This window comes from Mustela lutreola, chromosome 2, assembly GCF_030435805.1.
Source record: "Mustela lutreola isolate mMusLut2 chromosome 2, mMusLut2.pri, whole genome shotgun sequence".
NCBI classification, from domain to species: Eukaryota; Metazoa; Chordata; class Mammalia; order Carnivora; family Mustelidae; genus Mustela; species Mustela lutreola.
Window position 1 is genome coordinate 3,049,273 of NC_081291.1, and position 26,817 is coordinate 3,076,089.

The window sequence follows — 26,817 nt, forward strand, 5'->3', positions numbered from 1 at the left end:
CTGAGGTGCAGATCTAAGATCTGAAAGTTAGCTAGAAACTAGCCAGGAAGAATGCTGTGGAGAGTTTCTAGGCGAGGAAACAGTGTATGCAAAAATCTTGAGGATTACACCAGAAAGATCCATTTCATTCATTCCCTCTGAATATATTTGGTGCACAGTAAATGCTTCTAAAGGGCTACCCAGAATTTACTTTCTTCCTGTTGTTCACCTAAAAAGACATTTATAGTTTTAATACTTATAATATTCAGCTGATGCCCAATTAGCATAAACTAAAAACTTTTCCTCCTCTAAACCGCAATTTCAGGTTGTCACCCATCAGCCTACGTAAAACGTTTCGTCATGACGTAGGAGCCTGGCCCTCCCTCCTCCTGCCGACCTATCCCACGCGCCTAGCCAATCACAGTGTTGAACTCTCAGCTTGACATCTTCTGCCTCCAATCGCAGGGCACCTCCTCCCCGCCAATGACCGGCGGCCGAGAGGAAGCCCCGGTCCTCCGCGGGAATATCAATAGGGGAGCCATGGGAGGAATGGAAGCCTCGGCTCTCGCGAGGATGCTCCCGGCGGTCCCTTCTTCCCGAGGCGGGTTGTCACGTGACGCGGCCTCGCCCAATCACCGCGCGGGCTGCGGGGGTCGCCGCGGTTCCCGCCAAATACGAGCTCGGCGGCCGCGGCAGCAGCGGCGCGGGCGGGAGGGCGAGCGGCAGTGGCCGCCTGAACAGAGCCCGCGCCTCCGCCGCCTGGGGGGAGCTCGAGCCGCCGCCGGGGCGATGCTGGAGGAGTTGGAGTGCGGGGCGCCCGGCGCCAGGGGAGCGGCCGCAGGTCAGTTCGGTCCCGCGCTGAGGGGAAGGGGGGGCGCGGCGCGCGGCCTGCGCAGGCCGAGGCGGCAGTTGGGGGCAGACGGGCCTCCCGGCCCCAGGCCCGTTCCTCTCCGGCGGCTGTACGGTCGGGGCGGCTGTTACGGCCGTAGCCAGGGCCCTGCGACCCGAAGGGCGCCCTCGACGTTATTGTTGCGGCCGCGACCATTTTCCCCGGCGCTTTTGCGTCAGTTGGTTCTTGCAGGGCTCTCTGCGGTGACGGGTCGGTGTGGCCCGGAGGGGAGACCGAGGCCCAGGGAGGCGGAGGGGCTGGCTTTGCAGGTTGCCGAGTGCGTTTGTGTCCCCTGAGCAAGTTGGACGGTGCAGCGGCCCTCTGGCCGGGGGTGGGGGGGGGAAACTGAGGCCCGGGGGCCCACGGGCTCGGGGACCAGAACAGCTGCGTCTGCGGGTCGGGGCAAGCCCAGGTAAGAGGCCCGGAGGGTGGGCTCGTCCGGGCGCTGGGGCTCCCGGGTTCTTGATCCTGCCCTCTATGCAAGGTGAAGACCTGCCTTCCCCTCCCCCACCGCACCTTGGGAGGGGGCTTTCCTGCACCTGGCGGGGCCTGGGAAACGTGGGATGGTGAGCCGAGGAGGACTAGACTGCCTTGTCTACTTTGCTTGACTCCCATTTTGTGCCTAGCGCCGGTGCAACGCTTGGCGCATAGTAAGTGCCTGATAAACAACCTGTCCCTTGAGAGAGGGCTGACAGGGAGGTCCACTAGTCCGCTCCAGGGTTTCCCAGCCTGGGCACTGTTGACAATGGGGCTGCCCCTTGCATTGTAGCGTTGAGCATCGTGCCTGGCCTCCACCCATTAGATCCCAGTAGCATCCCCTTTTTCCTACTTGTGACGACCCACAAAGTTAACCGAGCAGTGCCAAGGGGGCCGCAGGATGGGGAGGGGGCACGGAATCTCCCCCTAGTTGAGAAGCATCGCTCCTTGGAAATTTCACGGAGACATAAAATTCCTATCAATAAAGTTGGGACCGATCGTCTTGAGCGGTCATTTAATACAGTAAGAATGTTTAATTTAAGAATTTAAGAAACCCCACCTTGCTGTGACCCTCCTACCATAAGAGGAAGGGGTGTTTTAAGGCTCCATAAAAATAGGAGCCATGTAATCTCAGAAGAGCCTTGGTAACTTTAGACACGAGTGTGTGTGAATCGTATGTTTGCCTTTGAACAATTCACATCCCTGGGTGGGCTACTCTTGCATGCTTCTGGGCCTGGGTCACTTTTGTTCCCCTCGCATCAAAGCTGGCGGGCCACACCCGTAAATCCTTGTGGTTGTCCTAAATATAAATTTACGTGGGTAAAGATTATGTATACTTCAGATAAGGCGGGGGAAATCCTGTCTTTGGTCAACAAGGACCTGGGAATGATACCGCCTTGAAATGGGTAGAAAGGAGATGTGAATCCTGGGGGTCCTTGTATTCCAAGCCTGGGGCTTAGGCGAGAGCAGTTCCATCTCTGGACAGCTGAGTGTTTCAGAAATCTTGATCTGCTTTTTGAAAATACTCACTTGTGTGTATCTTTTCCAAGACATATGTAGATTGCCCCAAATAACTAACCTAGATTTTTTCAAGCCAGATCTCCTAGCAGGTGTCAGCTTCTAAACTTACTCTAACCAATTTAAGGATATTTTCCCAAAGACTTAGCTCTATTTACAGTCATTTTTGTCTCAGCTTTGATATTATTAGATGCTTTTTTTTTTTTTCCCCCGTGCAGGAAAATACTCTCCCTTATTTCTTGACAGCACGTCAGGTCCACCCCGACAAGCTCAACGTGCTTTAAATTGTTTTACCTGTATGGACTCTATTTAAGAAGAAAATTAGTCCTATTCTGATTTTGCAGATTTGGTGGTGGGGATGGTTTGATTGGAGGAGGACATTTTGGGGTCATTAATGGTGAAATCTGTCATGCAGTGTTTTCTGTCATCTCTACTTGCACTTGTTTCCCTTTTTCTTCTCTCTCTCTCTCTCTCTTTTTTAAGATTTTATTTTTTAAGTAATCTCTACACCAGTGTGGGGTTGAACTCACAGCCCTGAGATCAAGAGCTGTGTGTTTCTCCAACCGAGCCAGCCCCTTGCCCCATCTTTCCCCTTTTCACTGTCCCTGTTACCATGCTCACTGGTGTCCCACTGTGTGCCAGTTCTGAGCTAGGTGCACAGGGTACAGTGTGGAACAAGTCTCCATGTTGTCACAGAGCTGCCATTGTGTGGGGAAGGGGGAGAAGACATAATAATCTAAGTTTCAGAGCGATGGTTACCACACAGAATGAGAAGGTGTGACAGTGTTGAGAGCAGAATTTCTCAACCTGTTAGCATTTTGGGCAGATAATTCTGCCTTGGGTGCCATCCTGTGTATTTTAGGATATTTAGCAGTATCTCTGTCCTCTATCCATTAGACACCCCCCCTCACAGCAACCAAAAATGTCCCTAAACATTGCCAAAGGCCCTGTGGTGGGGGTGGCAAGATCGCTCCCACCGGACAACCACCTTGGACGTGTTAGGTGGCTCCATATGAATTACGACTTCTAATAACTTATCCTTTGACACTTCATTCACAGCCATGGATTGCAAAGACAGACCAGCTTTTCCAGTCAAGAAGTTAATACAAGGTAACTGTCTGGGAAGGGGTTAAATACCGTTCCTGACTTGTATCCTTCATCATCTCCTCAGCAGTATTTTTAGTTTTCTTTGAGCAAGGGCCTTCCACTGGGGTCCTCAGGGCTTAAGGGCTAGAGGCGAGATAACGTTTGTACCTTCCAGTCAGAGGCTGTGGAGCCCCTGTGATTATGTTGCTGTTTTCTTAGGTTCCTGGGAGCAAATCTAGTGGTCACTGCCCTTCCTTGGGTTTCTCTGTGTCAGCACTGTTGACATTCTGTAATTTTTTTGTCACAGTGTGGGGCTGTCCTCTATATTGTGTGGTTTAGCAGCATCCCTGGTCGCTCACCCAAGTCATGACAAATAGTAATATCTCCAGACTCCGTCAGAAATCCCTGGCAAGCTCAGCTGCCCCTGGTTGAACCACGGTTGGACAGAACGATAAACGTATCCAAATCCTTTGGTGTTTATTTGCCCTTAGGCCAGATTAGTTAAGTAACTGTATAAAAAAGTATGGTTTCTGGTGTTTAAAATTTTTTTTTTTTTAAGATTTTATTTATTTATTTGATAGAGATCACAAGTAGGCAGACCGCAGGCAGAAAGAGAGAAGGAAGCAGACTCCCTGCTGCGGAGAGCCCGATGCGGGGCTCGATCCCAGGACCCTGAGATCATGACCTGAGCCGAAGGCAGAGGTTTAACCCACTGAGCCACCCAGGCATCCCTCTGGTGTTTAAAACTTGGTATCTGGTTCCACTGGAACAGTTTTCCTCTTCCCGTGATGACTGATAGCAAGTTTGGTATGGAGGGGAGTCACGTTAAGGGCAGCAGTCTCTGAGGTGAAAGGGGCAGGGGCAAACAGTGGAGCCTGAGGGCATCCGTGTTTTCTAGAGAAGTCCGGACCCCCCGGACCCCCGGACTCCCCTCCAGCCCAGCAAGGTCGATGCTTATTGAGCCTACAGAATATCAAATTATCGATGGGGTGTCGCCTTTCACACTTCCCCTGTAAAGACGGCCTTCTCTCTCCGTTTCAGCTCGTCTGCCCTTCAAGCGCCTGAATCTTGTCCCAAAGGAGAAGAGCGAGGACGGGTCGGATGACACCAGGAGCTCTGAGGGTGCTCCTGCCCAAAGTCAAGTCCCTGATCTGGAGACCTCTTTGGACACCGTGGAGAACAACTGTCATATGGGCTCTGACATAGACTGTAGTCCCAAACTTGTCAACGGGAAGGGTCCCTTAGATAACTTTTTAAGAAACAGAGTCAAAACCAATATTGACCAGACTGCGGTCATCATTGATTTGACGGAGGACTCAAGTGACCAACTAGATGGCCTTGTGGCCCACAGTAAACTAGATGCTGCAGCCTCTCCCTCTGAGGAGGCTGTAAGTGGGGTCAGAGAAGAAGCTGGAGGTGACAGGGGGCCGCCGGAGGCCAGTCCGGAGGATGAGCTGGCGTGTTCTGAGGAGACCCTTTCTGACATTCCATGCAAAACCGAGAAGGAGGGTCCTGGCTCCGGGGGCCCAGAGAGGAGTGGAGATGGGCAGAAAGGCTCGCCCCCAAGCTGCCCCGTGCCAACTGGTGACGCAAGAATGTGCCCGGAGAAGGACCAGGATGGTTGGAGTGAAGCCAGGGGCATCCTGTTCAAAGGGAAGGTGCCCGTGGTGGTCTTGCAGGATATTCTGGCTGGGAAACCTCCTCGAGCCAAGTCTCCGCCCGTGACACCCGCAGACCAGGGCGTGCCCTCCGAGAGCGAGACGCTGGAGTCCGGCCCTGAAGAAGACTCTGTTCTTAGCCACTCATCCCGGGGTTCTTCCTCTCCCACCAGCTCACCCGAGGGGCAGTCTGTTTCCAAAAAGCAGCACGGCAGTCCCAGGCCCTCCCCAACCTGCACACCTATCCGCAGAGTGAGTATCTCTGCCGAATGCTGGTGTGGCAGTGGCAACGGGATTCAGCCTCTTGCTCTCCGCCTGGGGATACTGCGTGGCCCAGGGGGTTAGTGGCCAAGTAGGTGGGGCCACAGACTGATTGGGAATAATTTTTTTTTTTTTTTAAGATTTTTATGTATTTATTTGACAGAGATCACAGGCAGGCAGAGAAGCAGGCAGAGAGAGAGGAAGGGAAGCAGGCTCCTTGCCGAGCAGAGAGCCCAATGCCGGGCTCAATCCCAGGACCCTGGGATCATGACCTGAGCCGAAGGCAGAGGCTAACCCACTGAGCCACCCAGGCGCCCCATGATTGGGAATTCTTTGGCTATCAAAACCGTGAGCAGTGTTTGGTTACATGTGCCCTGCAATGTGCTGGTGGCTGTTAGTCACCAGCGTGTCAGGTGTCTTCTGTGAACTGCCATCTTGGTAGCAGTGGTTGTTCACACCTGAGGAGTGGTGCCATCAACTTGCCCATGTTCGTGAGGAGTCCACGTAAGCAGGCAGCTGCGACCCCTCGCGTCAGATGTCAGCTCCGTTTCTCCTTGCTGTTCTAACGCGGGCTCGTAAGGGGGTTAATCGGAAGGAGTTTTGGTGAAGAGATCCCAAGACAGCAGGAAGACTAAAATGGGAATTCTGCAGGGTCAGCTCTCGTCAGCCTGGTCACCCAGACCTAGACACTGAAAAACCGCCCCCAGAGCGACAAAAACCAAAGGAAAATATGGCCCCATTTTAAGGACCCACAGAAAGATGACTCTCGAAATGCCTGTCCCTGTTGCTGGCTTATCAGCACGGTGGCAGCTGTCTCCGCTTTCATGCCCCCTTAGGGTCTTCTGGGTAGAACTGGTAAAATGAGTCAAGAATCCAGAAGTGTGTATTGACGGCATCCTTTGGTTTGGGTTTTTTGGTTTTTGGCTTTTGGTGTTTTGCTTTTGTAGAATTTTTGTTCACATTACGTTTTTGTTTGTTTTAACTAGGCTTGGTGCTCAGTGTGGGGCTCAAACGCACGACTTTTTAGACCAAGAGTCACAAGCTCCACGCATAGAACCAGCCAGGTGCCCTTAGGTTGTTTTGTGGTTTTGGTTGCTTTTTAGTGTAAGATCAGATCCCGGGTTGGATAATTCAGTCTCCACTGAACCTGCTTGATTTGACCTTGATCACTTTGTGAGATTTGATCTCTAAGGGACTAATTATTTTTCTGGGTGACTGCATGGCTTTTATCTCCTGAGGAGTTTAGAAGGAAAGAACCAGTGGCTTTCTCTTTAGGTTTTCAAAATGGCAAGAGTGGAGCAATCTTTTCTTCTTGCAGACAGAGATACATTTTTAAACTTGCATGTGAGCCATTACTCAGACGCTCAGAATCAGAGTTGACGTCCCTTTCCACTGTTAGCCATGGTCCGGCCAGTTGCCTGAAATCCTTCCAGCCTGCTGCTGCTACTTAGCCTAGATCTTATCATGTGATTTGTTACAGCCAGTTAGCCTAGAAAACAGGACATGCACATGTGTTTCCGTTCTTCTCAAGCACTTTATTTTTTAAGTTTGTTTTTATACCCGTAGCCAAGCCCGAGGAATGGGAAATGACATAGTTGGGCCTTGTCATGAAACAGTTTTATTTCTGTCTGCTGGCGCCCTCGGCAAGCCAAGCATTAAACCGAATGTGGCTGGTTAGGAGATCCTGCGCCTTGGGTGTTGGCTCCTCGCTCTCAACACAGGCCTGGAGGTCTGAAACGCTCGAGAAGGCAGTGTTACCACGTGGCTTTGCAAATAATTTGCACTGAGTGGCGAAGGTTCACACAGCCCCAGAGCCTGCAGCAGCAAATCAGCCCTCCCCCCCATCCCCCCCCCCCCCCCCCCCGCAGTGAGCTGGTCGGTCACAGGAGTGGAAGTGGAGCCTCCTGGTGGTGGTTGGCACCAGATGGATGAGAGCAAAGCCAAGTGATTATCATGTGTCCCGGTGCTGTGAGAGCCAGACTCCCTGAGGAGGGCGGCCAAGATGGACCACTTGCAACCACACCCACACCCACAGCCTCGTGCATTATCTCCCACCACCCCCCTTCCCCAGGAGCAGGGAGTTTCCAATTCGCCAGTTAGTTTTGTGTTTGGTGCTCAACCAGCACCTTCCCTGGGGGGCTCAAGGGTTTCCTGACCCGTAATAGCTTGGGGAATACTTGTGTTTTTCCACTTTCCCTCTCCACGTCCTCCTTTCCAGATTGTAGGTGGAAACTCAGTGGAAGCTCACATACTGTTTCATGTTACAGTGTAACGTGTTTGGTTTTATTTGGCTTCCCCAGTCCTGGGGTTGGTACCGTAATCTCTGCATTTGGATGCCCTAGGCACGCTCCTCTAGTGCGCACGTGCTTGTGTGCGTGTTTCCCTTCCAGGGGACTTAAGATGCAGCTCCTGCTGTGTCTTCCCAGGGAGTCTGAGATGGTCCGCTGGAAGAGCTTCATTCTGTTGTTTCTTGTGTCCTTTATTGTGTTCGTTAAAGCACCAGGGTTCCGGAGACTCGCTTTGAGAACTGGTCTGGAGGAACGCAATTTGGGCTCTTGCGGGCTCTTCTGGCTGAATGGTCGCTCTGTAGCATTGGAGCATTTTACCATCTGGAATAGAAGTTGGCTTGCGCTTTAGCCGTGAATTCAGCCTGCTTTAATGGCGATAAGAGGTTTATTTTTTTCATAAACAAAGATGTGGATACAGCTGTGTTCCTGGAATCTGGGCATGTCTACAGATGAGCCCAGGTCGCTGGAACTTTTCGGGGTATAATTTAAATTACACAAGTGCTAAATTCTTCGTGTTCAAAAAACATCATTGAAGCATGACACTCCCTCCAGCCCAGCTCTCCCACGAGTTCGTCACAGTTTACGCTTCCCCGTGCGGCTTATGTGAGAGATCCTTGGGAATACGCAGTATCGTTTTGTGTCCTTATACGAGCCATGTGCTGTAAATATGTTTCTTTTTCATTCTGGGGTGTCTTCCATCTGTTTGATATTTTCTCTACAGGCCTGGGAAGGTCTCTGGTTAGCTGCTGTCTTACACCTGTGGTCTGGACACACTGTGGAGTCGGTCTTGTTGGTAGATGTTTCCATGGTCTCTTATTCTCAGCCTTGACGAAGCAACTCTAATGTGCTTTCTTCTGCATGTTTCCTTGGGCTGCTGTTAAGTAGCACTTGAAGCTCCGGGAGGCACAGGTGAATGTCGCCTGCTGGCTCTTCCTCCACTGCAGCTGGAGCGGTTTGCAAAGGTCGCACGTCTCCCCCGCTGCTGTCTCTCCCCTGCGGGGAGGTTTTTAGCTGCTCCTGCTGCATCACTGCCTCTCCTCACCTCATTCACTGCTGCTTCGGAGCGAAGAAATCCACCTCCCTGTATACATAAAGTCAGAGCAAGTGGCTCTGAACGGGTCCTGCCACGTGAAGTTCGTGCCCATGGTTCGGTCTGTCTTGATGTCGGGGGTGTCGATGTGTGTGTGTCAGCTTCCTGCTGGGGTCTTGGTCTTGTTTTTGGCAGCCGAGTTCCAGACGGGTGATGTGTGTGGTCTCCACTTGGGGAGAGTTTCATAGACACTGGGACCAAACGTCAAGAAGATAATCTGTCAGACCAGTGAGGCCCATCTGGGTGCCTAGTGACGCAGTACACCCTGGTTCCGCATGAAATGATCACAGCTCTGGTCGTCGATCAGTAGCCGGCTCCTGGGAGTCCATCACCTGCCCGGACTCGCCGCGGAGGAGACGCTCTGTCAAAGGCACTGACTGTGTTTTCCTCTCAAGTGCACTCCTCGTGTGGGAATCTGACCATCACGTTGGGTACTATCAATTTGAACACAAATTCAACAACAGAAATGCAGCAACTTGCAGATGCTGCTGTTCAATCCTTTCTGGTGGGAGTGATGTCGGGGACTTGGCAGGCAGAGCGGACTCTGGAGAGGCGGGTGGTGTTTCTCAAGCCCTTGGTAAAACTGCTTCAGAAGGTGGCATCTGCGCTGGTGCGGGCTCAGTAAAGACAGGCTCAAGCATCCTGGCACGATGCTAGAGGCATTTGAGGTGCTGCCAACACGTGGCTTTCATGAGACTGCTGCCATTTCCTAAGGGAAGGCTTAATCCAAGAAACTCGATGTGTCCCGAGTAAGAAGGATGTCTTCTTGATTTATTCGTCTGTAAGTTGTATTCTACATGAGGTCGTGGGCTTTCCCCAAGGAATCATCACTACCTAGTCTTGTCAGTGTTGTCAAAGCATCTTGAGGAAAATGGGCCTTTGGTTTTTCGAGTCCCCAGTCTCACGTTCTGGCTGCCTCTTTGTCTTCACGGAGCCTGGGTAGTTGCTGCTTTTCTGTGCGCGCTCTCCGCACCGCTCTTCCGTCTGACAGTTTGGTTTTCCGGCTTCCCCGCTCTGGAGGTAGCTTAGGCCAGTAGTCTGAGTTGTTCACACTCAAACCGGAGGCCGTGAAGCCAGCGGTGAGTCCTTCTGGCCGTGCTCACCCTGCAGCCGGGCGGTAGAGGCTGTTGTACTCTAGGATGCAGGGGTCCTAGACCAGATTGCTACCTCCAGCAAGCTGACCTTTTCCCCTGAACATTCATTCGCTCCACATCTCGGAAAGCGGAGTACACATTGATAGCTCATAGGTAGCTAGGCCACAGACCCGTTAACTTGTTAATGTTAACTTTTAGACATTACATAGAAAATGTAAACAAAATTGCCAGTATTGGCTCCTCTTGGAAAAATCAGAAGGGGCTGCTGTGCCGGGTTACTGGCTCTGTCCGTTTCACACGGGATGTGTCCCATGGCCTCTGTTACAAAGCCTTCTACTCGGTCACATGCTGGACGCCAAGGCTGGCTGTCCACTGCCGTTTGGTGCTGAGCCTGCCGTGTTTCTCCTGTGCTTGGCCCCCCTTCGGTTTTGTTATCTGTCTCCCCAGTCTCCTGTTTGATCCCCAGAAACATGCATGTGAATGGTCTTTGGAGTTCATGACCCCACCACGACATTTTGGTTTTTGGTTCTGTTTTGTGGAAACTAGTCACTGGAAGGTTTTCACTGAGCTCTTTTTGTAAAGAAGTTCTCAGTAGTGTGAGCCCCTTATTCCCCCTTCCCCTTCTTTCCCAGAGAAGCGTGTGATATGTTACATGTACTGTAGTGATTGAAACAAGCCATGTTTAAAGAAAAATATCTTTCATTTCAGATAACTAAGAAACTCAAAGCTTCTGCAGAGAAGGACAAGCTCAAACTGCAAAGAGTAAGACATTTCCCCTGAAACAGAAAGTTAACCTGCTGTGCTTTTTGTATTGAATAGTAAGCAAGGCCCCTGCACCCCTCCTTTGCCTGTTCCCTTCCCCTGCTTGTCCTGACCATGACTTTGAATCTTGCTTCATTTCACACAGCTGTGCCCTGGGACTTGTGGGTTGCATCATTTTAGTGACGATTTTGCACGTAGCCTTTCTAAGCTTCTGTTATGATCATGGTTTCTCCTACTGTCTTGATAGCTGGGCTTTGTAGCTGACACTTACCAGCCCCTTCCCACGTGCTGTGCTGGTGGTCTGGTGGCCACGATGCTAGATGGGTGATTACTGTCTAGTGTCGCTTCTGAGTCTTGCTTTCTGTTGCCTGGGGGTCACTACCTGTCTCGTGCTGCAAAGCAGAGGACGTTTTCCTCATTGCTGTAAGGAGCAGAGAAGGCCAGTGGGCTTCCGCAGCCCAGCCAGCCTGTGGAAGGGGTGATGAGGACAGTGGGTCTGGGCTTACCCCGTGCTTCCTATGCCATCCGCCTTATGGCTGCATTCAGTTTTTATGGGTCAGCTTTTGGTGGTGGTTTTAGAGTTTCTCTCATTCTTGGAGAATTTCAGAGGTTGACACACATGGGGTGGGGGAGGGACATGGGGTTCAAGTATGGCCGGTTTCCAGAAGCCTTCTGCCTTCTTACTGAGCAGTGGGCCCACACGACTCCTCACCACCTTGCATGCTTTCCCCAGTCCAGGCACCTTCTTCAAGTGTCCGAGCCGTCCCCGGAAGGTGCAGAGGGCGGGCGCTCTGTGAGAACGGAACGCTTCCGCCATCACTAGCGGAGAGCCTCTGTGGCTTTCCTTAAAGCAATGAAAGGTGGGACATTCCCTAGAGACGAGCGCAGAGTCCTATGCCCAGACTGAAACTGGAGTTGCCAGGCTCCTGATGTTGAGAAACCCATTTCCGACATCAATAGTCCTCGAAGTTTCGCTGGTGCTGTGACAGAAGGGGAGCCCCTGTGTCTGGCAGGCGTCTCGCCTGCTGAGCCAGAGCTCGGGCTTAGATAATGATGCAGTGCCTCAGGCCGTGTGCCGGTTGTTTGGAATGAGGAACTGATGTAAAGATAAAAGCAAATTCATTTTTTGCTTTTATTGGTTGTTTTCATTTCCCCCTGACTTAACAGATTCCCAGTCCCTGTCTCATCCCGATCTTCCATTTCAGAGGAAAAAAAATAATCCCTATAATTTGATCTGGTTTGGGGAGGATGGGAAGCAAAATGCTTTTGTTTTAAAGGTAGGGAAGCAAAACCTACAGGTATTTTGTGTCTTTATTTTATCATCATTTTCTGATTATGAAGATAAACTCCGCTCCACTTTTAAAGATTTTGAGTGAAGCTTATTTCAAATCGCGCGGAAGGTCCTGTGAGCATTGGCTGGCGGCCGTCACTCCGCTCCCAGTGGCCGGTGCGGTAGGGCGCCGGCTGGCAGGTCCCTCCCGGGCGGGCCGCCTCCCCTCGGCCTCCACTGCCTCGGGCGCAGGGACACACCGCGGGACCCTCTCTCGGTGCAGGACAGGGAGCGGCTGGGCAAGCAGCTCAAGTTACGGGCGGAGAAAGAGGAAAAGGAGAAGCTGAAGGAGGAGGCCAAGCGGGCCAAGGAAGAGGCCAGGAAGAAGAGGGAGGAGGAGAAGGAGCTGAAGGAGAAGGAGCGGCGCGAGAAGAGGCAGAAGGACGAGAAGGAGAAGGCGGAGAAGCAGCGGCGCAAGGAGGAGCGGCGCAAGGAGCGGCAGGAGGCGCTGGAGTGCGTGGGCCCTTGGAGGGGGGGCGGGGGCGGGGGGGGCGGGGGCGCGCACCCTCCCCAACCCCTGCGCGCGCTGGCCTGCCCGCACCGGGCCGCGCCTTCCCAAGGCGGCCTGGGTGCACGCACACCAGAGCTGCCCGGCCGAGGCTGAAGGTCCTGTCTCCCAGGGCGAAGCTGGAGGAGAAGAGGAAAAAGGAAGAAGAAAAACGGTTGCGGGAAGAGGAGAAGGTAGGTCATTGTCCCAGGACCTCTGCCTGGGGAAGCCAGGTGGCCTCGGGGACTCCGCATGGAGTCTGACGCCCCCGAGGCCTTCACGGGTTTGGAGAGTGGACAGCAAAGGAGTGCTCTCACCTGTAAAAGGCCGGGCTCCCGTTTCGGGGCTGCCATCTCTTATTTCTTCGTGTTCATCTTCTCTTCCGCTGCAGCGCATTAAAGCCGAGAAGGCCGAAATCACAAGGTTCTTTCAGAAGCCAAAGACCCCGCAGGCCCCCAAGGTGAGCGCCCGGCTTCCTCCGGCTCGACTTTCTGTCACGTTCGTCCTTCTGGAAAGTGCAAGGGTATCTTCTGACCAGGGAGCTTCCCTTTCCTCAAGAGGGGGTCCCCGCTTACCGAGGGAGCTTTTACTTCTGACGGAGGCTGGAGACGCAGGATTTTGTCATTCGCTCTGTCCTTGAAAAGGCAAAAAGTGGCACGTGTGGTAAAACCACTGCCGAGTGTTCGGAGGTTGCTTCCCGAGCAGTTTTGCGTTAGGAGCCGTGTGGGAAGGTGTCAGAGAAGACCTAGTGCTTACGTTCAGGGAGCTGAGGCGTGGGGTGGGAGGCGAGAATAAGCATAAAACAACAGTTCAGAATTCACAGAATTCTGCTTCTCCAAGCTGGCATCTGTCGCCTTCTAGCAGCATCTGCTTCCGGAGACCCCAGACTTCCCTCCCCTCCCTCTGTGCTCCAGAGGTAACCCAGCTCCTCTGATGCAATGGTGTCCATCTAGAGCTTTCTGCGCATTTACACGTCTTCATATGTTTGTGTGTTTACATACATATCATGAGTGTGTTCCGTCCCTGCTTTGTTTACATCGCTGAATCCTGGATTCTTGCCCTGCTGGCACGTTTGGGTCGGCTTCGTTCTTTCTGTTGCCGCTTAACTTTTCATAATGTGGATGGTGTCACAGTCTATGCCATTGCCCCATTGATGCCCCATCAGTGGCATGGTGACTGTCACTGACAGTCCTCTCTGCACGTGTGCCTTTTTTTTTTTAATTTTTTTAAAGATTTTATTTATTTATTTGACAGAGAGAGACCATCGAGAGAGGGAACAAAGCACGGGGAGTGGGAGAGGGAGAAGCAGGCTCCCCACTGAGCAGGGATCCTGATGTGGGGCTCGATCTCAGCACCCCGGGATCGTGACCTGAGCCAAAGGCAGATGCTTAAGGACTGAGCTCCCCAGGTGCCCCACGTGTGCCTTTCTTTAGGACGGCTGCCTGGAAGCAGGTTGATGCTTGGTCCAGGGATACACCCTCGGACAGAATGACTGATTGTATTAGTCCGGCCCAGGTGCCCTCCCAGCGGGAACATCCGTGCTGAGCCTCGTGGGGAAATGAGCTCTTCCCCACCTGCGCTGGCACGGAATGGAGCGTATTTGACCTTCACTAATCCAATGGGCAAAAATGATGTTCTTCTTTCACTTTACAGTTTTCCTTGATTCTAGCTGGACATCTTTTTGTCTTTTGATCGCCGTTTGCTTTCTTCTGTGACTTGCCAATTCCTATTTCTTACCTATTTTTCTACGGGATTGGCTTTTGCTCTGATCTCTAGGAGTTACTTCTGCAGCCAGGATTTTCTTTTTAAAGATTTATTTATTTATTTATTTATTTGAGAGGGAGAGAGAGAGTGTGCACATGCACAAGCAGAAGGAGGGGAGAAGGAGAAGCACACTTCCCACTGGGCAGGGAGACCGATGCAGAGTTGGATCCCAGGACCCTGGGATCATGACTGAGCCAAAGGCTGACGCTTAACTGACTGAGCCACCCAGGTGGCCCACAGATTTCATGTTTTAAAGTCAACATTCAAAATTTTCTTTTTAAGATTTTATTTATTTATTAGAACAGTAGACAGAGGGAGAAGGAAAAGCAGGCTCTCCACTGAGCAGGGAGCCCGACGTGGGGCTCGATCCAGGATCACGACCTGAGCCGAAGACAGACACTTAACCGACAGAGCCACCCAGGCGTCCGTTAAATTTTTTAGAGCATTTGGCTTATGGTTACAAAGCCTTGTATACCCTCTGGCCATAGGCAGATATCATCTCTTTCCTATTTTTTTGGTCTAGTTTTCACTGTATGTTTTTAAAGATTTTTTTAGGGGCACCTGGGTGGCTCAGTGGGTTAAGTCTCTGCCTTTGGCTCAGGTCCTGGGATCGAGCCCCGCATCGGGCTCTCTGCTCAGCAGGGAGCCTGCTTCCCCACTCTCTCTGCCTGCCTCTGCCTGCTTGTGATCTCTCTCTCCCTCTCTCTCTCTCTCAAAAAAAAAAAATCTTTAAATTTTTTTTTTTTTTTTTTAATAATCTCTATATCCAGTGTGAGGTTCAGACTCCCAGCCCCAAGATCGGGAGGCGCCTGTTGCATTGGCTGAGGCAGCCAAGCCACTATTTGGTTTTTTATGTGTAGTTCCTTAGCTTGGTTGGAGTCTTTGGTCCTATGGGCTCGGCCCTAACTCTGTCCTGTCTGGGTGCCTGATAGCCCAGTTCATTAGTGAGGTGGGCCGTCGGCTGGTTCTTGGCTTTGACTGCAAGTTGGGAATCACCAGGGAGATTTGCAAAATCTTGGAGCCTGGATCCCATCCAGGAGCATCCCCCAGACGGCCCTCTGTGCAGCCACGGTGAAGGCGGTTGCCGTAGTGTTCTCTCCTCAGTGAGGTCGGAGGCTGGCTTGCTTATACTGAGCTTCACAGATGGGGACTCTCCTCCTGACCCCGCACGTCCTCGTGTGCCAGCTTTGGGATCCGCTGACAGACGTGGCCAGTGCTGCAGGAACTCTGAGGGGAGATTAAATCCACCAGAACTTGTGATGAGTGATTCTTAGGGAGCAGACATCGGTGTGGCAGGTTCCTGTCTGCCTTCAGTGTTGAGATGGGCTCTGGCTCGTGAGTCATCTTGTCCCAGTGCAGCTCTGGGGAAGCGGCAGTCACTCCCCGGGGGCTCAGTTCCCTCTCCTGGGATCGCGTGTCCTATTGCGCCCTGCCCCCTTCTTTTTAAGTGGGTATAATGCAGAGTAAAATTCACTCATTCGGTAAGTTCTGACAACGCATAGGGCTCCACAGCACCCCCCTTCTCGAGAGCTGAAGTGTTGCTGTCGCCCCAGTTGGCTCCCTATAATTGGTGCCCTCCTCCCCCCTTGGCCCCCAGGCCCCAGCAACTGCTGATGTGACTTCTGGCCCTCTAGTTTTGCCTTTTCCAGAAACTTGTGTAAGTGACATCACACAGTGTGTAGCCTTTTGTGTGTCTCCCTGTACTTAGCGACCTGGATGAACGTGAAAAGGAGCATCCCCGTGCAGTGTGCCCGGCGGCGCCTCCCCGGCGCGCATCACGGCGTCTTCTCCCTTTCAGACCCTGGCTGGCTCCTGCGGGAAGTTCGCCCCTTTTGAAATTAAAGAGCACATGGTTCTCGCCCCTCGGTTTCGGACTGCTTTCGACCAAGACCTCTGCGACCAGTTGGACCAGCTCCTCCAGCAGCAGAATGGCGAGTCCTCCTTCCTGAAAGATCTGAAAGGCCGGCAGCCCCTCCGGTCTGGACCCACCATGGTTTCAAACCGAAACACGAATATTCATAACAGGTTAGTGGCCGGGGAGACCGTCTTTTGCCTGTTGGTGACATCAGAGCTCAGTTGGAAAGTGCCAGGGGGTCCGGGGCAGAGCCCTGCCTTCTGGTCTGCTGCGGGCTCATCACGGCGGGTTGTCTCCCTCCGGGGCCTAAAGCCAGAAGCTCAGTGCTGAGTGTCGGGGGCGCTGGCCTTGCCGAGAGCTGCCACTGCGGAGGGCAGACTGGCTGGCCGGGCTCCCTGGGAGCAGCTGCCCTGTTCTTGCCAATTCCCGTGCTCTCTGGGATCCCGCTTCTGTACATCCTGCGGGGTAGCAGCTTGGCCATCTTGTCTCCGCCTTCTCCTTGCTCTGTGTCCCTGGAATGAATGTCCCTTAGCTTTCTTGGGAGCAGGTGGTTTCCCATCTCTGGAAAACGTTGACGGCCTGCTTCCTTGAGAAGCCGGGGTGGCAAGCGGCGCGGAGCGGGGAGGCGCATTGCTGGGTCTCCTCCTCAGCGACGTGGTGATCGTGGAGAGCGGCAAGGCAGATGGCGTTCCTGACAGGAGGAAGTTCGGCAGGATGAAGCTCCTACAGTTTTCCGAGAATCACCGGCCGGCGTACTGGGGGACGTGGAATAAGAAGACGACCGTCATCCATCCAAGGGACCCCTGGGCCCAAGACAGGGTGAGCACGTGGCAGCGGTGCTGCTGGTCCCGGCGCGTCTGTCTTTCTGTGTCTCTGCCATTCCAGTGTTTTCTGCTTTGCCGGCCCCGAAAGAGCCATGACGCGCTGCGTCTTTGTTTCCTCAGAAGTTCCTGGACTATGAGGTGGACAGTGACGAGGAGTGGGAAGAGGAGGAGCCGGGAGAGTCCCTCTCCCACAGCGAGGGGGTGAGCACGCGCCTGCACGGCTTTTGGCTCCCACCCAGAGGGCTGCGCTCGCTCACAGCCAGCCTGTGTCTGACCGGCGGTGGGGACACCTGGCTGGCCTCGTCATCTGAGCTTCCAGCTCATGGTTTCGGCTCGGGTAGTGATCTCAGGCGCGTGAGAGGGAGCCCCATGTCAGGCTCTGTGTGGAGCAGGGAGTCTGCTCGGGGGCCTCTCTCTCTCCCCTTACCTCTTCCTTTGCTGCCTGTGCTCACTCACTCTCTCAAATAAATAAATAAGTCTTTATGTTAAAAATAGTTAAAAACAACCAGATTTCCAGCATCTACTGGAAAATCTTATCTAGTGACGCTAGCTCACCTGGCAGTGGGACTGAGCGGTGTCCGGCCTGTGAGATGGCACACGCTGACCCCTGATCTGCCTGGTCCCCACTCACCCCTCCTGTCTTACCTCTGGGCGGCTTCACTCGCTTGTGTTCTGCCTGATCCACACCGCCGCTGCCCCCCTCAAATAATGGGATACAGGGGCGCCTGGGTGGCTCAGCCAATTAAAGCCTCTGCCTTCGGCTCGGGTCATGGTCTCAGGGTCCTGGGATCGAGCCCTGCATTGGGCTCTGCTCAGCAGGGAGCCTGCTTCCTCCTCTCTGCCTGCGTCTCTGCCTACTTGTGATCTCTGTCAAATAAATAAATAAATCTTTAAAAAACAATAATAATAACGGGGGTACCTTCAGGGGGTTTCACCCCGCGCCCGTAAGCATGACACTCAAGGCAGTAGATGCCTTTTCCTTCCTTAGATGTTCGCAGGTGAACATTCTAAACGAGGCATATATTCTGTTGCCACATATTATGAACCGTTTTTCTTTTTTGAGGATGATGATGACGAAGTGGGAGACGATGAAGATGAAGACGATGGTTTTTTCGTGCCCCATGGGTACCTGTCTGAGGACGAGGGAGTCACTGAGGTGAGGGGAGAGCGGGGAGGTGACTGTCCTGGAGAGAGCTCGCTGAGCCGAGCCGGGCTGCGAGTGTGGGGCTGTGACAGCGGTGCGACGGCCCAGCTCACCCACCCTCATCCCACGCACGCTTTGCGACCCCAACACGTAGTCATTTGTGGGGTCTCGGGCCTGAGCTTGAGTTTTGCCTGGGGAGGGTAGTGGAGGTCTACAGAGGTAGGGGAGAATCCCAGATGGGGCAGCAGCATGAGGAGAAACCTGAGTCAGAGTTTCCGAGCTGAGGTATAACGAACTTATAAGAAAACATGTAGATCTTAGTTATTGAGCACAGTGAGCTTTAATGATTGACATTTGTAAATCCATCACCTGAAATAAAATCTAGAACTTTCTGTGTCTCCAGATGGTTCCCCTATGCCCCTTGGAGTTAACCCCCAACCTCTGCTACCAACGTGCTAGACTCTGGCAGATGGCTGCTTTTAGGGCTCCGACAGCCGGTCAGGTTGTCGTGTTGGGACAGTGGAGGTTGGAGAAGTATGCCGTTGCCTGGGGGAATGGTTTTGCCTCTCCCAAGTCAGGCTGGAGGGGTGGGTGTTCCTCGTACATTTCCAAGCAGCAAAGCAGGCTGTGGAGCCCATGGGCCTCCCCGTCTCTGAGAGCAGTGTTGGGCCTGGCTTGGAGGGTGACCTGGGCGTGGGGTTTGGGGTTGGTGATTGGATGGCCCTGGCATCACACCGTCCCTAGAAAATCTAGAGTGGCCTCGAGCGGCTTACTGGTGAGGATAGAGTACTTTAGTCCCTGCTGGTCATGGCCAGAGAGGGTGGGCACGTCCCAAAGAGCAAACGGCAGGAGTGCCGGTCTCCGTTGCATCTAGGAAAGCACTCCGCTGTTTCCCCGCGGTGATGTTAGGAAGGGGGTGCGGGACACGGTGGGGGCCGGGACGTGTGGATGGCTGTGCCCAGCCCCAGCGTGCTCGTCCCTCTCCCTGGCCCGGGGGTGGGACGAGAGGGCACAGGGGCCCCGGGGACCCTGAGAGAGCTTTGCTGTCTGCCCTGCAAGGAGTGTGCTGACCCAGAGAACCACAGGGTTCGTCAGAAACTGAAGGCCAAAGAGTGGGATGAGTTTTTGGCGAAGGGGAAGAGGTTCCGCGTGCTCCAGCCCGTGAAGATCGGCTGCGTCTGGGCAGCTGATAAGGACGGGGGCGCCGACCGGAAGGTGCTGCAGCAGTTCACGGCGTGCCTGCTGGAGACGGTCCCTTCCGAGGAGGAGCAGACGCCCAAGGCCTCCAGACGGGAGAAGAGAGACCAGCAGAGTGAGTGCCGGCGCCTGCCGGGAACTGGAGGGGATGGGGCTCCCAGCGCCCCGGGCCCAGGGAGACTGCTGGGTGGCTGGACTGCGATGCAGGAGGGCTGTCGGCCAATCACGAAAGCAGCGCCGGCTGAGCGCATCTCTTGCTTTCTTGATACGACGGCAGGACCCGGCCCTCTAATTAGCGCCCTCCCCAGAGGGCCGGGCTCAAGGTCACACATGCCTGAGGCCTCTGCCTCCTCACTCTTCAGAGCCGGGGGAGCCCCGTGACTCGGGAGGAGTGGGCACATGGAGGGAGGCATGCTCGTTTATCTGGAGAAATCCCGCCTCGGGAGACCTGGGCTGCCCAGCCTCCCGCAGCTCATCTTGAAAGGCCACCCCGCAGCTGATTGCATCTCTGACCTCGGTAACAGCCCGGGAGCCTTGTGCGATGTGTGTTCTCTCTCCCGGTGTCTCCCCGCCCTGCCCCCACCAGTCTTGGCGCAGCTGCTCCCGCTGCTGCACGGGAATGTGAACGGAAGCAAAGTGATCATCCGGGAGTTCCAGGAGTGCTGCCGCCGGGGGCTGCTCGGCAGGGACGCGGGCAGTCCCGACAGCAGCTCTGCCAGCCCGCCCAGCCCCGGCTCCTCCCGCCCGCAGACCCCCACCGCCAGCGAGGACGCCGCCGTCCCCTCCAAGGCCAGGCTCAAGCGGATCATTTCCGAGAACTCGGTGTACGAGAAGAGGCCTGACTTCAGGATGTGCTGGTACGTCCACCCGCAGGTGCTGAAGACCTTTGACCAGGAGCACCTGCCCGTGCCGTGTCAGTGGAGTTACGTCACCGTGGTGCCCTCGGCCACCAGGGAGGACAGTGGCAGCGTCCCCGCCACGGGGCCCAGCCAGGGGACACCCATCTCGCTGAAGCGGAAGTCAGCCGGCAGCATGTGCATCACCCAGTTCATGAAGAAGCGCAGGCACGACGGGCAGGTGAGGGGCGGGGCGGGCTGGGGGAGACCCCCAAGGGGGCTTTTCAGTTTCTGTGAAGTGTCTTTGTTAGAGCAGTTTTCGAGTCGCAACAAAAGTGAGCAGAAAGTGTAGCGATTTCGCGTGTTTGCCTGGTTCCCAGGTGCCCCGATGGCTCATTTCTTTTAGCCCCCAACAGCGTTCTGTGTGGAGACTTTCCAATCTTTATGTTTTTGCTTTTTACCTTTACTTCCTGTCGTTGGAAGCACTGACTGATCTGGGCTTTGCCCGACCTCGTCCACACGGTGGCGAGCAGAATCGTGACTGGGAGCACAGGCGGCGGTTTGTCGCCCGGGCAGCTCCCTGATCACTGACGGCCGCACCGGGAGGAGCAAGTGCGAGGAGCCAACTGTGGGGGCCTGGGGGCGCGGGCACGGCGCCGTCTCTGAGGCCGGCTGTGGGCGCAGACGGGCGTGGCCCCGGCCCCAGCCTTCCCTGCTGTTGGATGTGCGGGTTTTTTCCTGCTGGAATAGGAATGGGATGAGTTTCTTCCTTTCACGCAGCTTCTCTTACCGGATACCTGTTTTGCGGCGCGAGTCCCGGGTGCTTGTCTTAGGCAGACGTCTCGGGGTTACAGACCTCACGCGGAGGGTGCGAGGAAGGGGTCTGTGGAGCCGTGTCTCCGGCTCGTGTCCAGCGCCCTCCACGGGGTCATATGGCTTGGGGAGCTGCGCACCGCGGGCTGAGTGGTGATGCCGCCGCACCCCCAGGTCCTACCCACGGCTTCTCTGACGGGAGGCACCGTTCAGCTTAGAAAATCCAGTGGCCGTCAGAGCAGGAAGGCGGGAGAACTTGCTCCTGGAATGACGCCCGCCTTCTCCCTGCTGCTGCGGGCTGACGAGGCCTTTGACACGTTGTAAACCTTCCCAGTGTCTGCATTGTTGCTCCCCACGCAGTCCTAGACGGAGCCAGAGCATGGCTGCCTCTGCTTGAAACCAGCAGTGGGAACCCCAGCTTGAAATGGCGGGGCTGGAAAATATCCTTGTTTGTCTGTCTGTCTGGGCAGCCTTCCTTCAGGGCCCCGCCATGTCCTTGCCCATTTTGTGGGCGTGGATGTGGAGTCTCACCCGAGCCCGAGGGACGGCCCCGGCTGCATCCTGAGCTCCATGGTGCCCTCTCTCCCCCATGGTGGTTCTCACTTTCAGGACAAACAGTGTTTTTGTTTTTGTTAAGATTTTATTTATTTATTTGACAGAGAGAGATCACAAGTAGGCAGAGAGGCAGGCAGAGAGAGAGGAGGAAGCAGGCTCCCCGCTGAGCAGAGAGCCCGATGCGGGGCTTGATCCCAGGACCTTGGGATCATGACCTGAGCCGAAGGCAGAGGCCTAACCCACTGAGCCACCCAGGCGCCCCGAAAACAATAGTTTTAGACACTATTACATGTTCCTGAAATGCCAGGTCCTAGGCTAGGCGCTTTATGGGAATCCCTGTGCTTCATCTGTAAGATACTTTGTTATCACGCTGAGCCGCCGGGAAAGGAAAACCCCCGGTTGTGTGTCCGGGAATCTGCGCAATGGGGAGTCTCACCTGATGTTCCTCGCGTGAACAGTTGCCTGTTCCTGTTCCCTGTTCACGGGTCGGGCCCTCCAGAGGCTCCGCAGTGCTGGGGACTCACCCGAAGGCTACAAAGCAAGTGAACCCCCTCCAGCCCCTCACAGGGCTCACCTACTGCCCCTGGGATTTTTAAAACCGCTCCCGGCACAAGTACCACCAGGCCGAAGCTTCGGAGTTCTGGGCGTCCTGGGCCCGGTGACGCGGATTCAGCACGTCGGAGCGAGGAACTTGGGGTCTCCGTGTGATTTTATTTAATTTTTAGAGAGCGAGTGAGTGAACGTCCTCAAGCAGATTCCCAGCTGAGCACTGAGCCAGACAGCGGGGCTTGATCTCAGGACCCTACGGGCATGACCTGAGCCAGACACGCCGCTGACCCAGCCGCCCTGAGGTCTGCGTTGTAAAATCTCCTCGGAGGGCGGCTGGGTGGCTCGGTCAGTGACGCGTCTGACTCGTGATTCCAGCTCCGGTCGGGACCTCAGGGTCTGAGGTAGAGGCTGCCGCCTGCTCGGGCCAGGACCGGCCGGGAGCCTCCCTCTCTCTCTGGCCCTCTGCCCACCTGCTTCTGCGTGTGCGCCCTCGCTCGCCTCAAATAAGTAAATAAATCTTCAAAGCTAAATAAATACCAGAAGCCCCTTAGGAAATGCCATGTGCCAGGCCCAGGACCTCCGCGTGGGCCAGCACAGTGTGTGCCTGTGGGGAGGGAATCTCTGAGCGCCTGGCTTCTGGGGCCTTCTGGGAGCTGTGCCGTGGGCAGTTAGCCTCACCCCTGCTCCGCAGAGGGGGACGCAGTGCTCGGCGGTCCTAGCTTCGGGCCGTCACTCATAGGGCCCCAGTGTCAGCTTCAACACGGGCCAGGGCTTTGTCCCGAGCTCTGGTAATGACAGGCCACCCCCGTGTCCCACTCCCTCCTTCCTTAGCATGTGGCCTTTGTCTTCGTGGTCACACATGGCTGTCGCGTACCTCCCACCGGCAGACCAAGGCAGCGGAGACTTTCCGCTTAGCTGGGTTCACAGGACTGGCCAGGCGGCCTCGCTCGGCTTCCGGGGTGCAAGGGCAGGGTGGGGGGATGGCTTTGGGGCTGCCTTAGCCGGGGCACCCCCCGCTGACAGCCCCCACATAAACGTGCCCGATGCAGGTAAGCTTCTAGAAGGTAAGACTGGAGGCCCGGAGCCTGTGAAGCGTTTGGGCTTGGGTTTCGGTAAAGCTGCTGATACTTCCCTACCTGTGCCGATAGCTGCTGTCAAACCGTGAACGTCCGCATAGATTCTAGATGGGGTTGAGCTTTCCTAACTTGTGGGAATTTATTTATTTATTTATTTATTTCAAATTTTTGCTTCAGTTTTTGTTTTGTTTTCTCCATTTTGTGGGAATTTAAAGATCCTTTTGAGTTGACAGCTGGCCTGCTACACCGCATGTTCACGAGGCGTCACAATCAGTCAGGTGAACAGGGCCGAGTGAGGCACCAGGACTGTGGTCTTGTGTGGCCCCTGGGAGGGACTCCAGCTTTAGACTCTTATTTTATTCTGAAATGGGGAGTGGCCCTGTTTTCCCTTTCCTGTCCGAAATCGCCTCTGATCAAAATGACCCCGAACAGGTGTTCCACAGAGTTGATTCCTGATCGTGGCTAAAGGTCTTTCCAAGCCCAGAGCGTGGGGCGGGCCCTGGGCCCCTGTGGGCAGTAGCAACAACCTGAGCGCCTGTCCTGAGTGGGGGGGGCTGTGGCTGGGGAGCCCCCTGCAAAGTGGCGGCACACGGGAGACCTCGTTCCTGTTGCTCCGCGGACCCGCCAGATGCCTCCCGATCAGCGTGGGGAGAGCCCGGCTCTGCTCTTCTCAGCCGGTGAATTCTCTGGAAACCGGTGGTTTGAGGCATCGATGCTGCGTGCTCTGGGGGCCGCTGGCGTGTCCGTGGGGCTGCCCAGCCAGGCCAGCAGGCTGCACACCGCGTGGTCCTGCGCCATCGCTCCTTTTCCAGGCAAACAAATGCCCATTTCTGTAGCAGAGGAATTCCGGGAGAGTTTTGAGAAAGAGCTTCCCCTTTTGAAATCAGCCCACCTCTGCCTCTGCTGGTTCTTTGTTCATCTACATAAAGCAGGGGCACTTGTACAGATGGTTGGTGTTTAAAATTGAGCCTTTTAACTAATTAATTTGTAAAAATTGGCCTTTTTCCACGTGGTCCTTCTGTCCTCTCTGGTAAAAGCTGATGAACACAGGTCCAGAAAGTCGATGGAGAATCTGCCCACAGCGGCTTGGATGGTGTCGTCACCAGCAACAATGGTCCGAACACGAGTGACAAGAGAGAGTTGTTGGGGGCCGGGCAGAGGGGCTGAGCCCTGGGCAGAGGAGGTGACGCTGGCTGGCGGAGTTCTCCACTGTTTATTTCAAGAGAAAGTGAAAGTGGGCATTTTATCACTCTATCTTCAGATCACACCAGAAAGCCAGATTGCTGATTCAGAATCGGCCAATTTTTGTAAATAATGCTGGTGGTTGTTTTGGGAGAGCTGAATGAGGTCGTTGACGAGAACCTTCTCCCCCCAACCTGTGACAAGGCTCCTTTGCACATAGGTTCTGAAGCACACCCCTGCAGCTTGTTCCCAGATCAGGTGGGGGGTGCACACCGGCCCATCTGCTGCTGTTGCTGATGGCACATGCCCCCTTGTCTGTCCAGGTCGGGGCCGGGGACCTCGATGGCTTCCAGGCAGACACGGAGGAGGAGGAAGAGGAGGACGGCGACTGTGTGATCCTGGACATCTCGGATGTCGGGGGTGAGAATCTGGCAGGAAAAGAACGCACACCCCGTCGCTCCCACACTCCTCCTGTCTGTAAACAAGGGGGCTGAGCTGAGAGACCCCAAGAGGCGCTGAGTGGGCTGGATGGGTGGGGGCGGTGCGTTCTGGTCCAGGGTCTGCAGGATCCGGCTTCTCCGAAAGCTGCCTCGTGCCCAGCGGGACTGGACTCCAGTAGCCATGGCAGAAATAGGTACAGTAACGGGCCAGCAGTTGGATGCTGACCACGTTGTGGTGCTGTTCCAGAAGCGTCCCAGAGAATCGGCAGTGCTGCACCTGCAGTGCCAACCCCTGGGCTGGGAGCCGTGGCATCTTGGGGCGGTCTCGGGAGTAGAAGGGGCTGAGTCAGGGACACCTGGAGGGGGCAGTGAGGGGGGCCAGTGTTTGACTCTTGCGGAGTGAGCCCAGGAGGGGACAGGCTCTGAGGGCCGTGAATGAGTATAGTTGTCTGAAGGGGGGCGTGGGGGCAGTGACTTGGGCCCCTACCCAGTCTGGGGGTGCAGCCAGCTAAAGGCCCCTCCTTCTCTTGCCTTGCAGAGGCTCCGACCCCGTGTGGAACCACTTCTGGAGCTGGGGGGTCCGTGGGAATGGACATCAGCGAGAGCCCTGTGCCCACCAGCTCGCTCAGCTCCTGCTGAGTGCCCCGCTGGCCCGGCGTGTGTAGGTAGAATGGTTAGGGCATTCACAAACGCCTCTTGGATACTTGAAAGTCCTACAAGTCCTGTGTAAAGAGCACTTTGTCCTGCTTCGCAGGCCTCTCTGGAGGTCTGGAAAGTTTTATAGAGGATGCTTGATTTGTTCCTTTTGGTATTTGTAAAAATTCCCCCCAAAAGCTGCATATTAATCTGCCCTTGAATAAAGCATTATTGCGATGTGAGGATCTGTACAGGGACAGCCTGGTCGCGCCTGTGGGCCCCCAAGCAGGCGCTGTGATGAAATGCTTGTAAATGAGTTGGAGCCCGCGGCGGCTCCTCAGCCTGATGTGGGTGTGTATAAACTTATTGTCCAGCCCTGACCTGGTGCATCTGTCGTCTTTTCAAGCATCGTTGCCTGTGCATGGTTCCATCCCCTGGGGCTGGCCCCCCACTCTGGGCTGGCGGGTGCGCTCTCCCCTACCTGGTATGTGGCTCGGTCGTTTGTATAAAGGGTGACACCTTGCAGCACTGTCCCCACTCTTGTCTGTAAAATCCTTGGCCTCTATGCTGACCTGGTTCAAGGTGACAGCTTCTGGAAAGTGCTTCTGTCGGCCTATCCCTGCTGCCCATCTGTTAGGCCACCGGGACTGGAACTGTAGCTTCCAGATCGACTTCAGGGTTGGGTCACAATCTTGGGGAAGAATGCATGGACAGCTGTGGGCCCCTGTGCCCTGGAGCAGCCCTGTGTTGGGGCTGTAAGCGACCCCACCGAGACATCAGAGCACATCAGAGGCCTGGGGTGCGGGGATTTTGGCAGAATTCCTGGACCCCATTTAACCTGGACCGGCCCGTCAAGTTCTGTTCCTGCTGAGCCCGCGGGAGAGGAGGCAGCCACCGTGTTGGCGTTCAGCAGCCCCCAACTCAGCCAGGACCCCTCGCTGGGGGCAGATGTGTGTGCTGCCTCTGTGGACGGGACTGCCCAGCCAGTCAAGTCCCCTGGGACCCGTGTTAGGCGGTCACCTAACAACTTGGGAGTTAATGTCAAGTCACAGTTGGGCTGGGAGGGGACCGAGTTGGGGCAGCAGAGGACAGGCCCTCATCTTGCCCTGTGTGGGAACAGCCAGATGGGAAGCAAAGGCATGTAAGGGAGCGTCTTGCCGGCTGGGGGCTAGAAGGTGTTTTTGATGGTAAAATCACATTTAGGCCTCAAACTTCCAAGTCAGTCTGTCACTGAGCTGGCGGTGGCCAGGGGACTGGCCACCACAGGCCTTTCTCTCTGCAGAGGGAGAGGGTCTGGGAGGGGCCGGCCTGAGGAGAGGGGAGGGGACAGTCCAGGTGAAGTCAAGGGCATCTCTCCAGGGGACACGTGACCAGGGCCAGTGCATCCTGGGCTCCACGCTCAGCTTCCGTTACTCACTTCCTGCGGCTGCTGGAACACATGGCTGCCAACTTGGCTTAAAACCACACTTGTTCCTATGGTTCGGGAGTCAGAAGTCTGCCATGGGCCTCACGGATTGGAAACCAGTGT

The 26,817-nt window shown here is 54.9% G+C and overlaps 1 protein-coding gene across 6 annotated transcripts; it reads left to right on the forward strand.

The window, feature by feature from the left end:
* Positions 1-513: 513 nt before the first annotated feature.
* Positions 514-25,669, forward strand: CHAF1A (chromatin assembly factor 1 subunit A). 6 transcript variants are annotated; one of them, XM_059159525.1, is made up of 15 exons: positions 514-820; positions 3,422-3,472; positions 4,490-5,358; positions 10,548-10,601; positions 12,155-12,384; positions 12,552-12,612; positions 12,810-12,878; positions 15,981-16,207; positions 16,688-16,856; positions 16,982-17,062; positions 17,925-18,017; positions 19,065-19,317; positions 19,789-20,266; positions 24,537-24,633; positions 25,192-25,669. In XM_059159525.1, the coding sequence occupies exons 1-14, from the start codon at positions 520-522 to the stop codon at positions 24,607-24,609; spliced, it is 3,009 nt and encodes a 1,002-aa protein (XP_059015508.1). In that variant the 5' UTR covers positions 514-519; the 3' UTR covers positions 24,610-24,633; positions 25,192-25,669. The 6 variants fall into 6 exon arrangements, with proteins under 6 accessions (XP_059015508.1, XP_059015507.1, XP_059015506.1 ...); XM_059159524.1 differs by having other exon boundaries at positions 517-820; positions 16,736-16,856; positions 19,789-20,279; XM_059159523.1 differs by having other exon boundaries at positions 518-820; positions 19,789-20,279.
* Positions 25,670-26,817: the final 1,148 nt, after the last annotated feature.

What these genes read in the sequence shown, in the direction of transcription:
- CHAF1A (XM_059159523.1), top strand. Translation starts at nt 520, where the DNA reads ATGGGAGGAATGGAAGCCTCGGCTCTCGCGAGGATGCTCCCGGCGGTC. An exon ending in AGGACGAGGGAGTCACTGAG is followed by an intron (nt 18,018 to 19,064) that starts GTGAGGGGAGAG and finishes CTGCCCTGCAAG; the next exon opens with GAGTGTGCTGACCCAGAGAA. An exon ending in GGAGAAGAGAGACCAGCAGA is followed by an intron (nt 19,318 to 19,788) that starts GTGAGTGCCGGC and finishes TGCCCCCACCAG; the next exon opens with TCTTGGCGCAGCTGCTCCCG.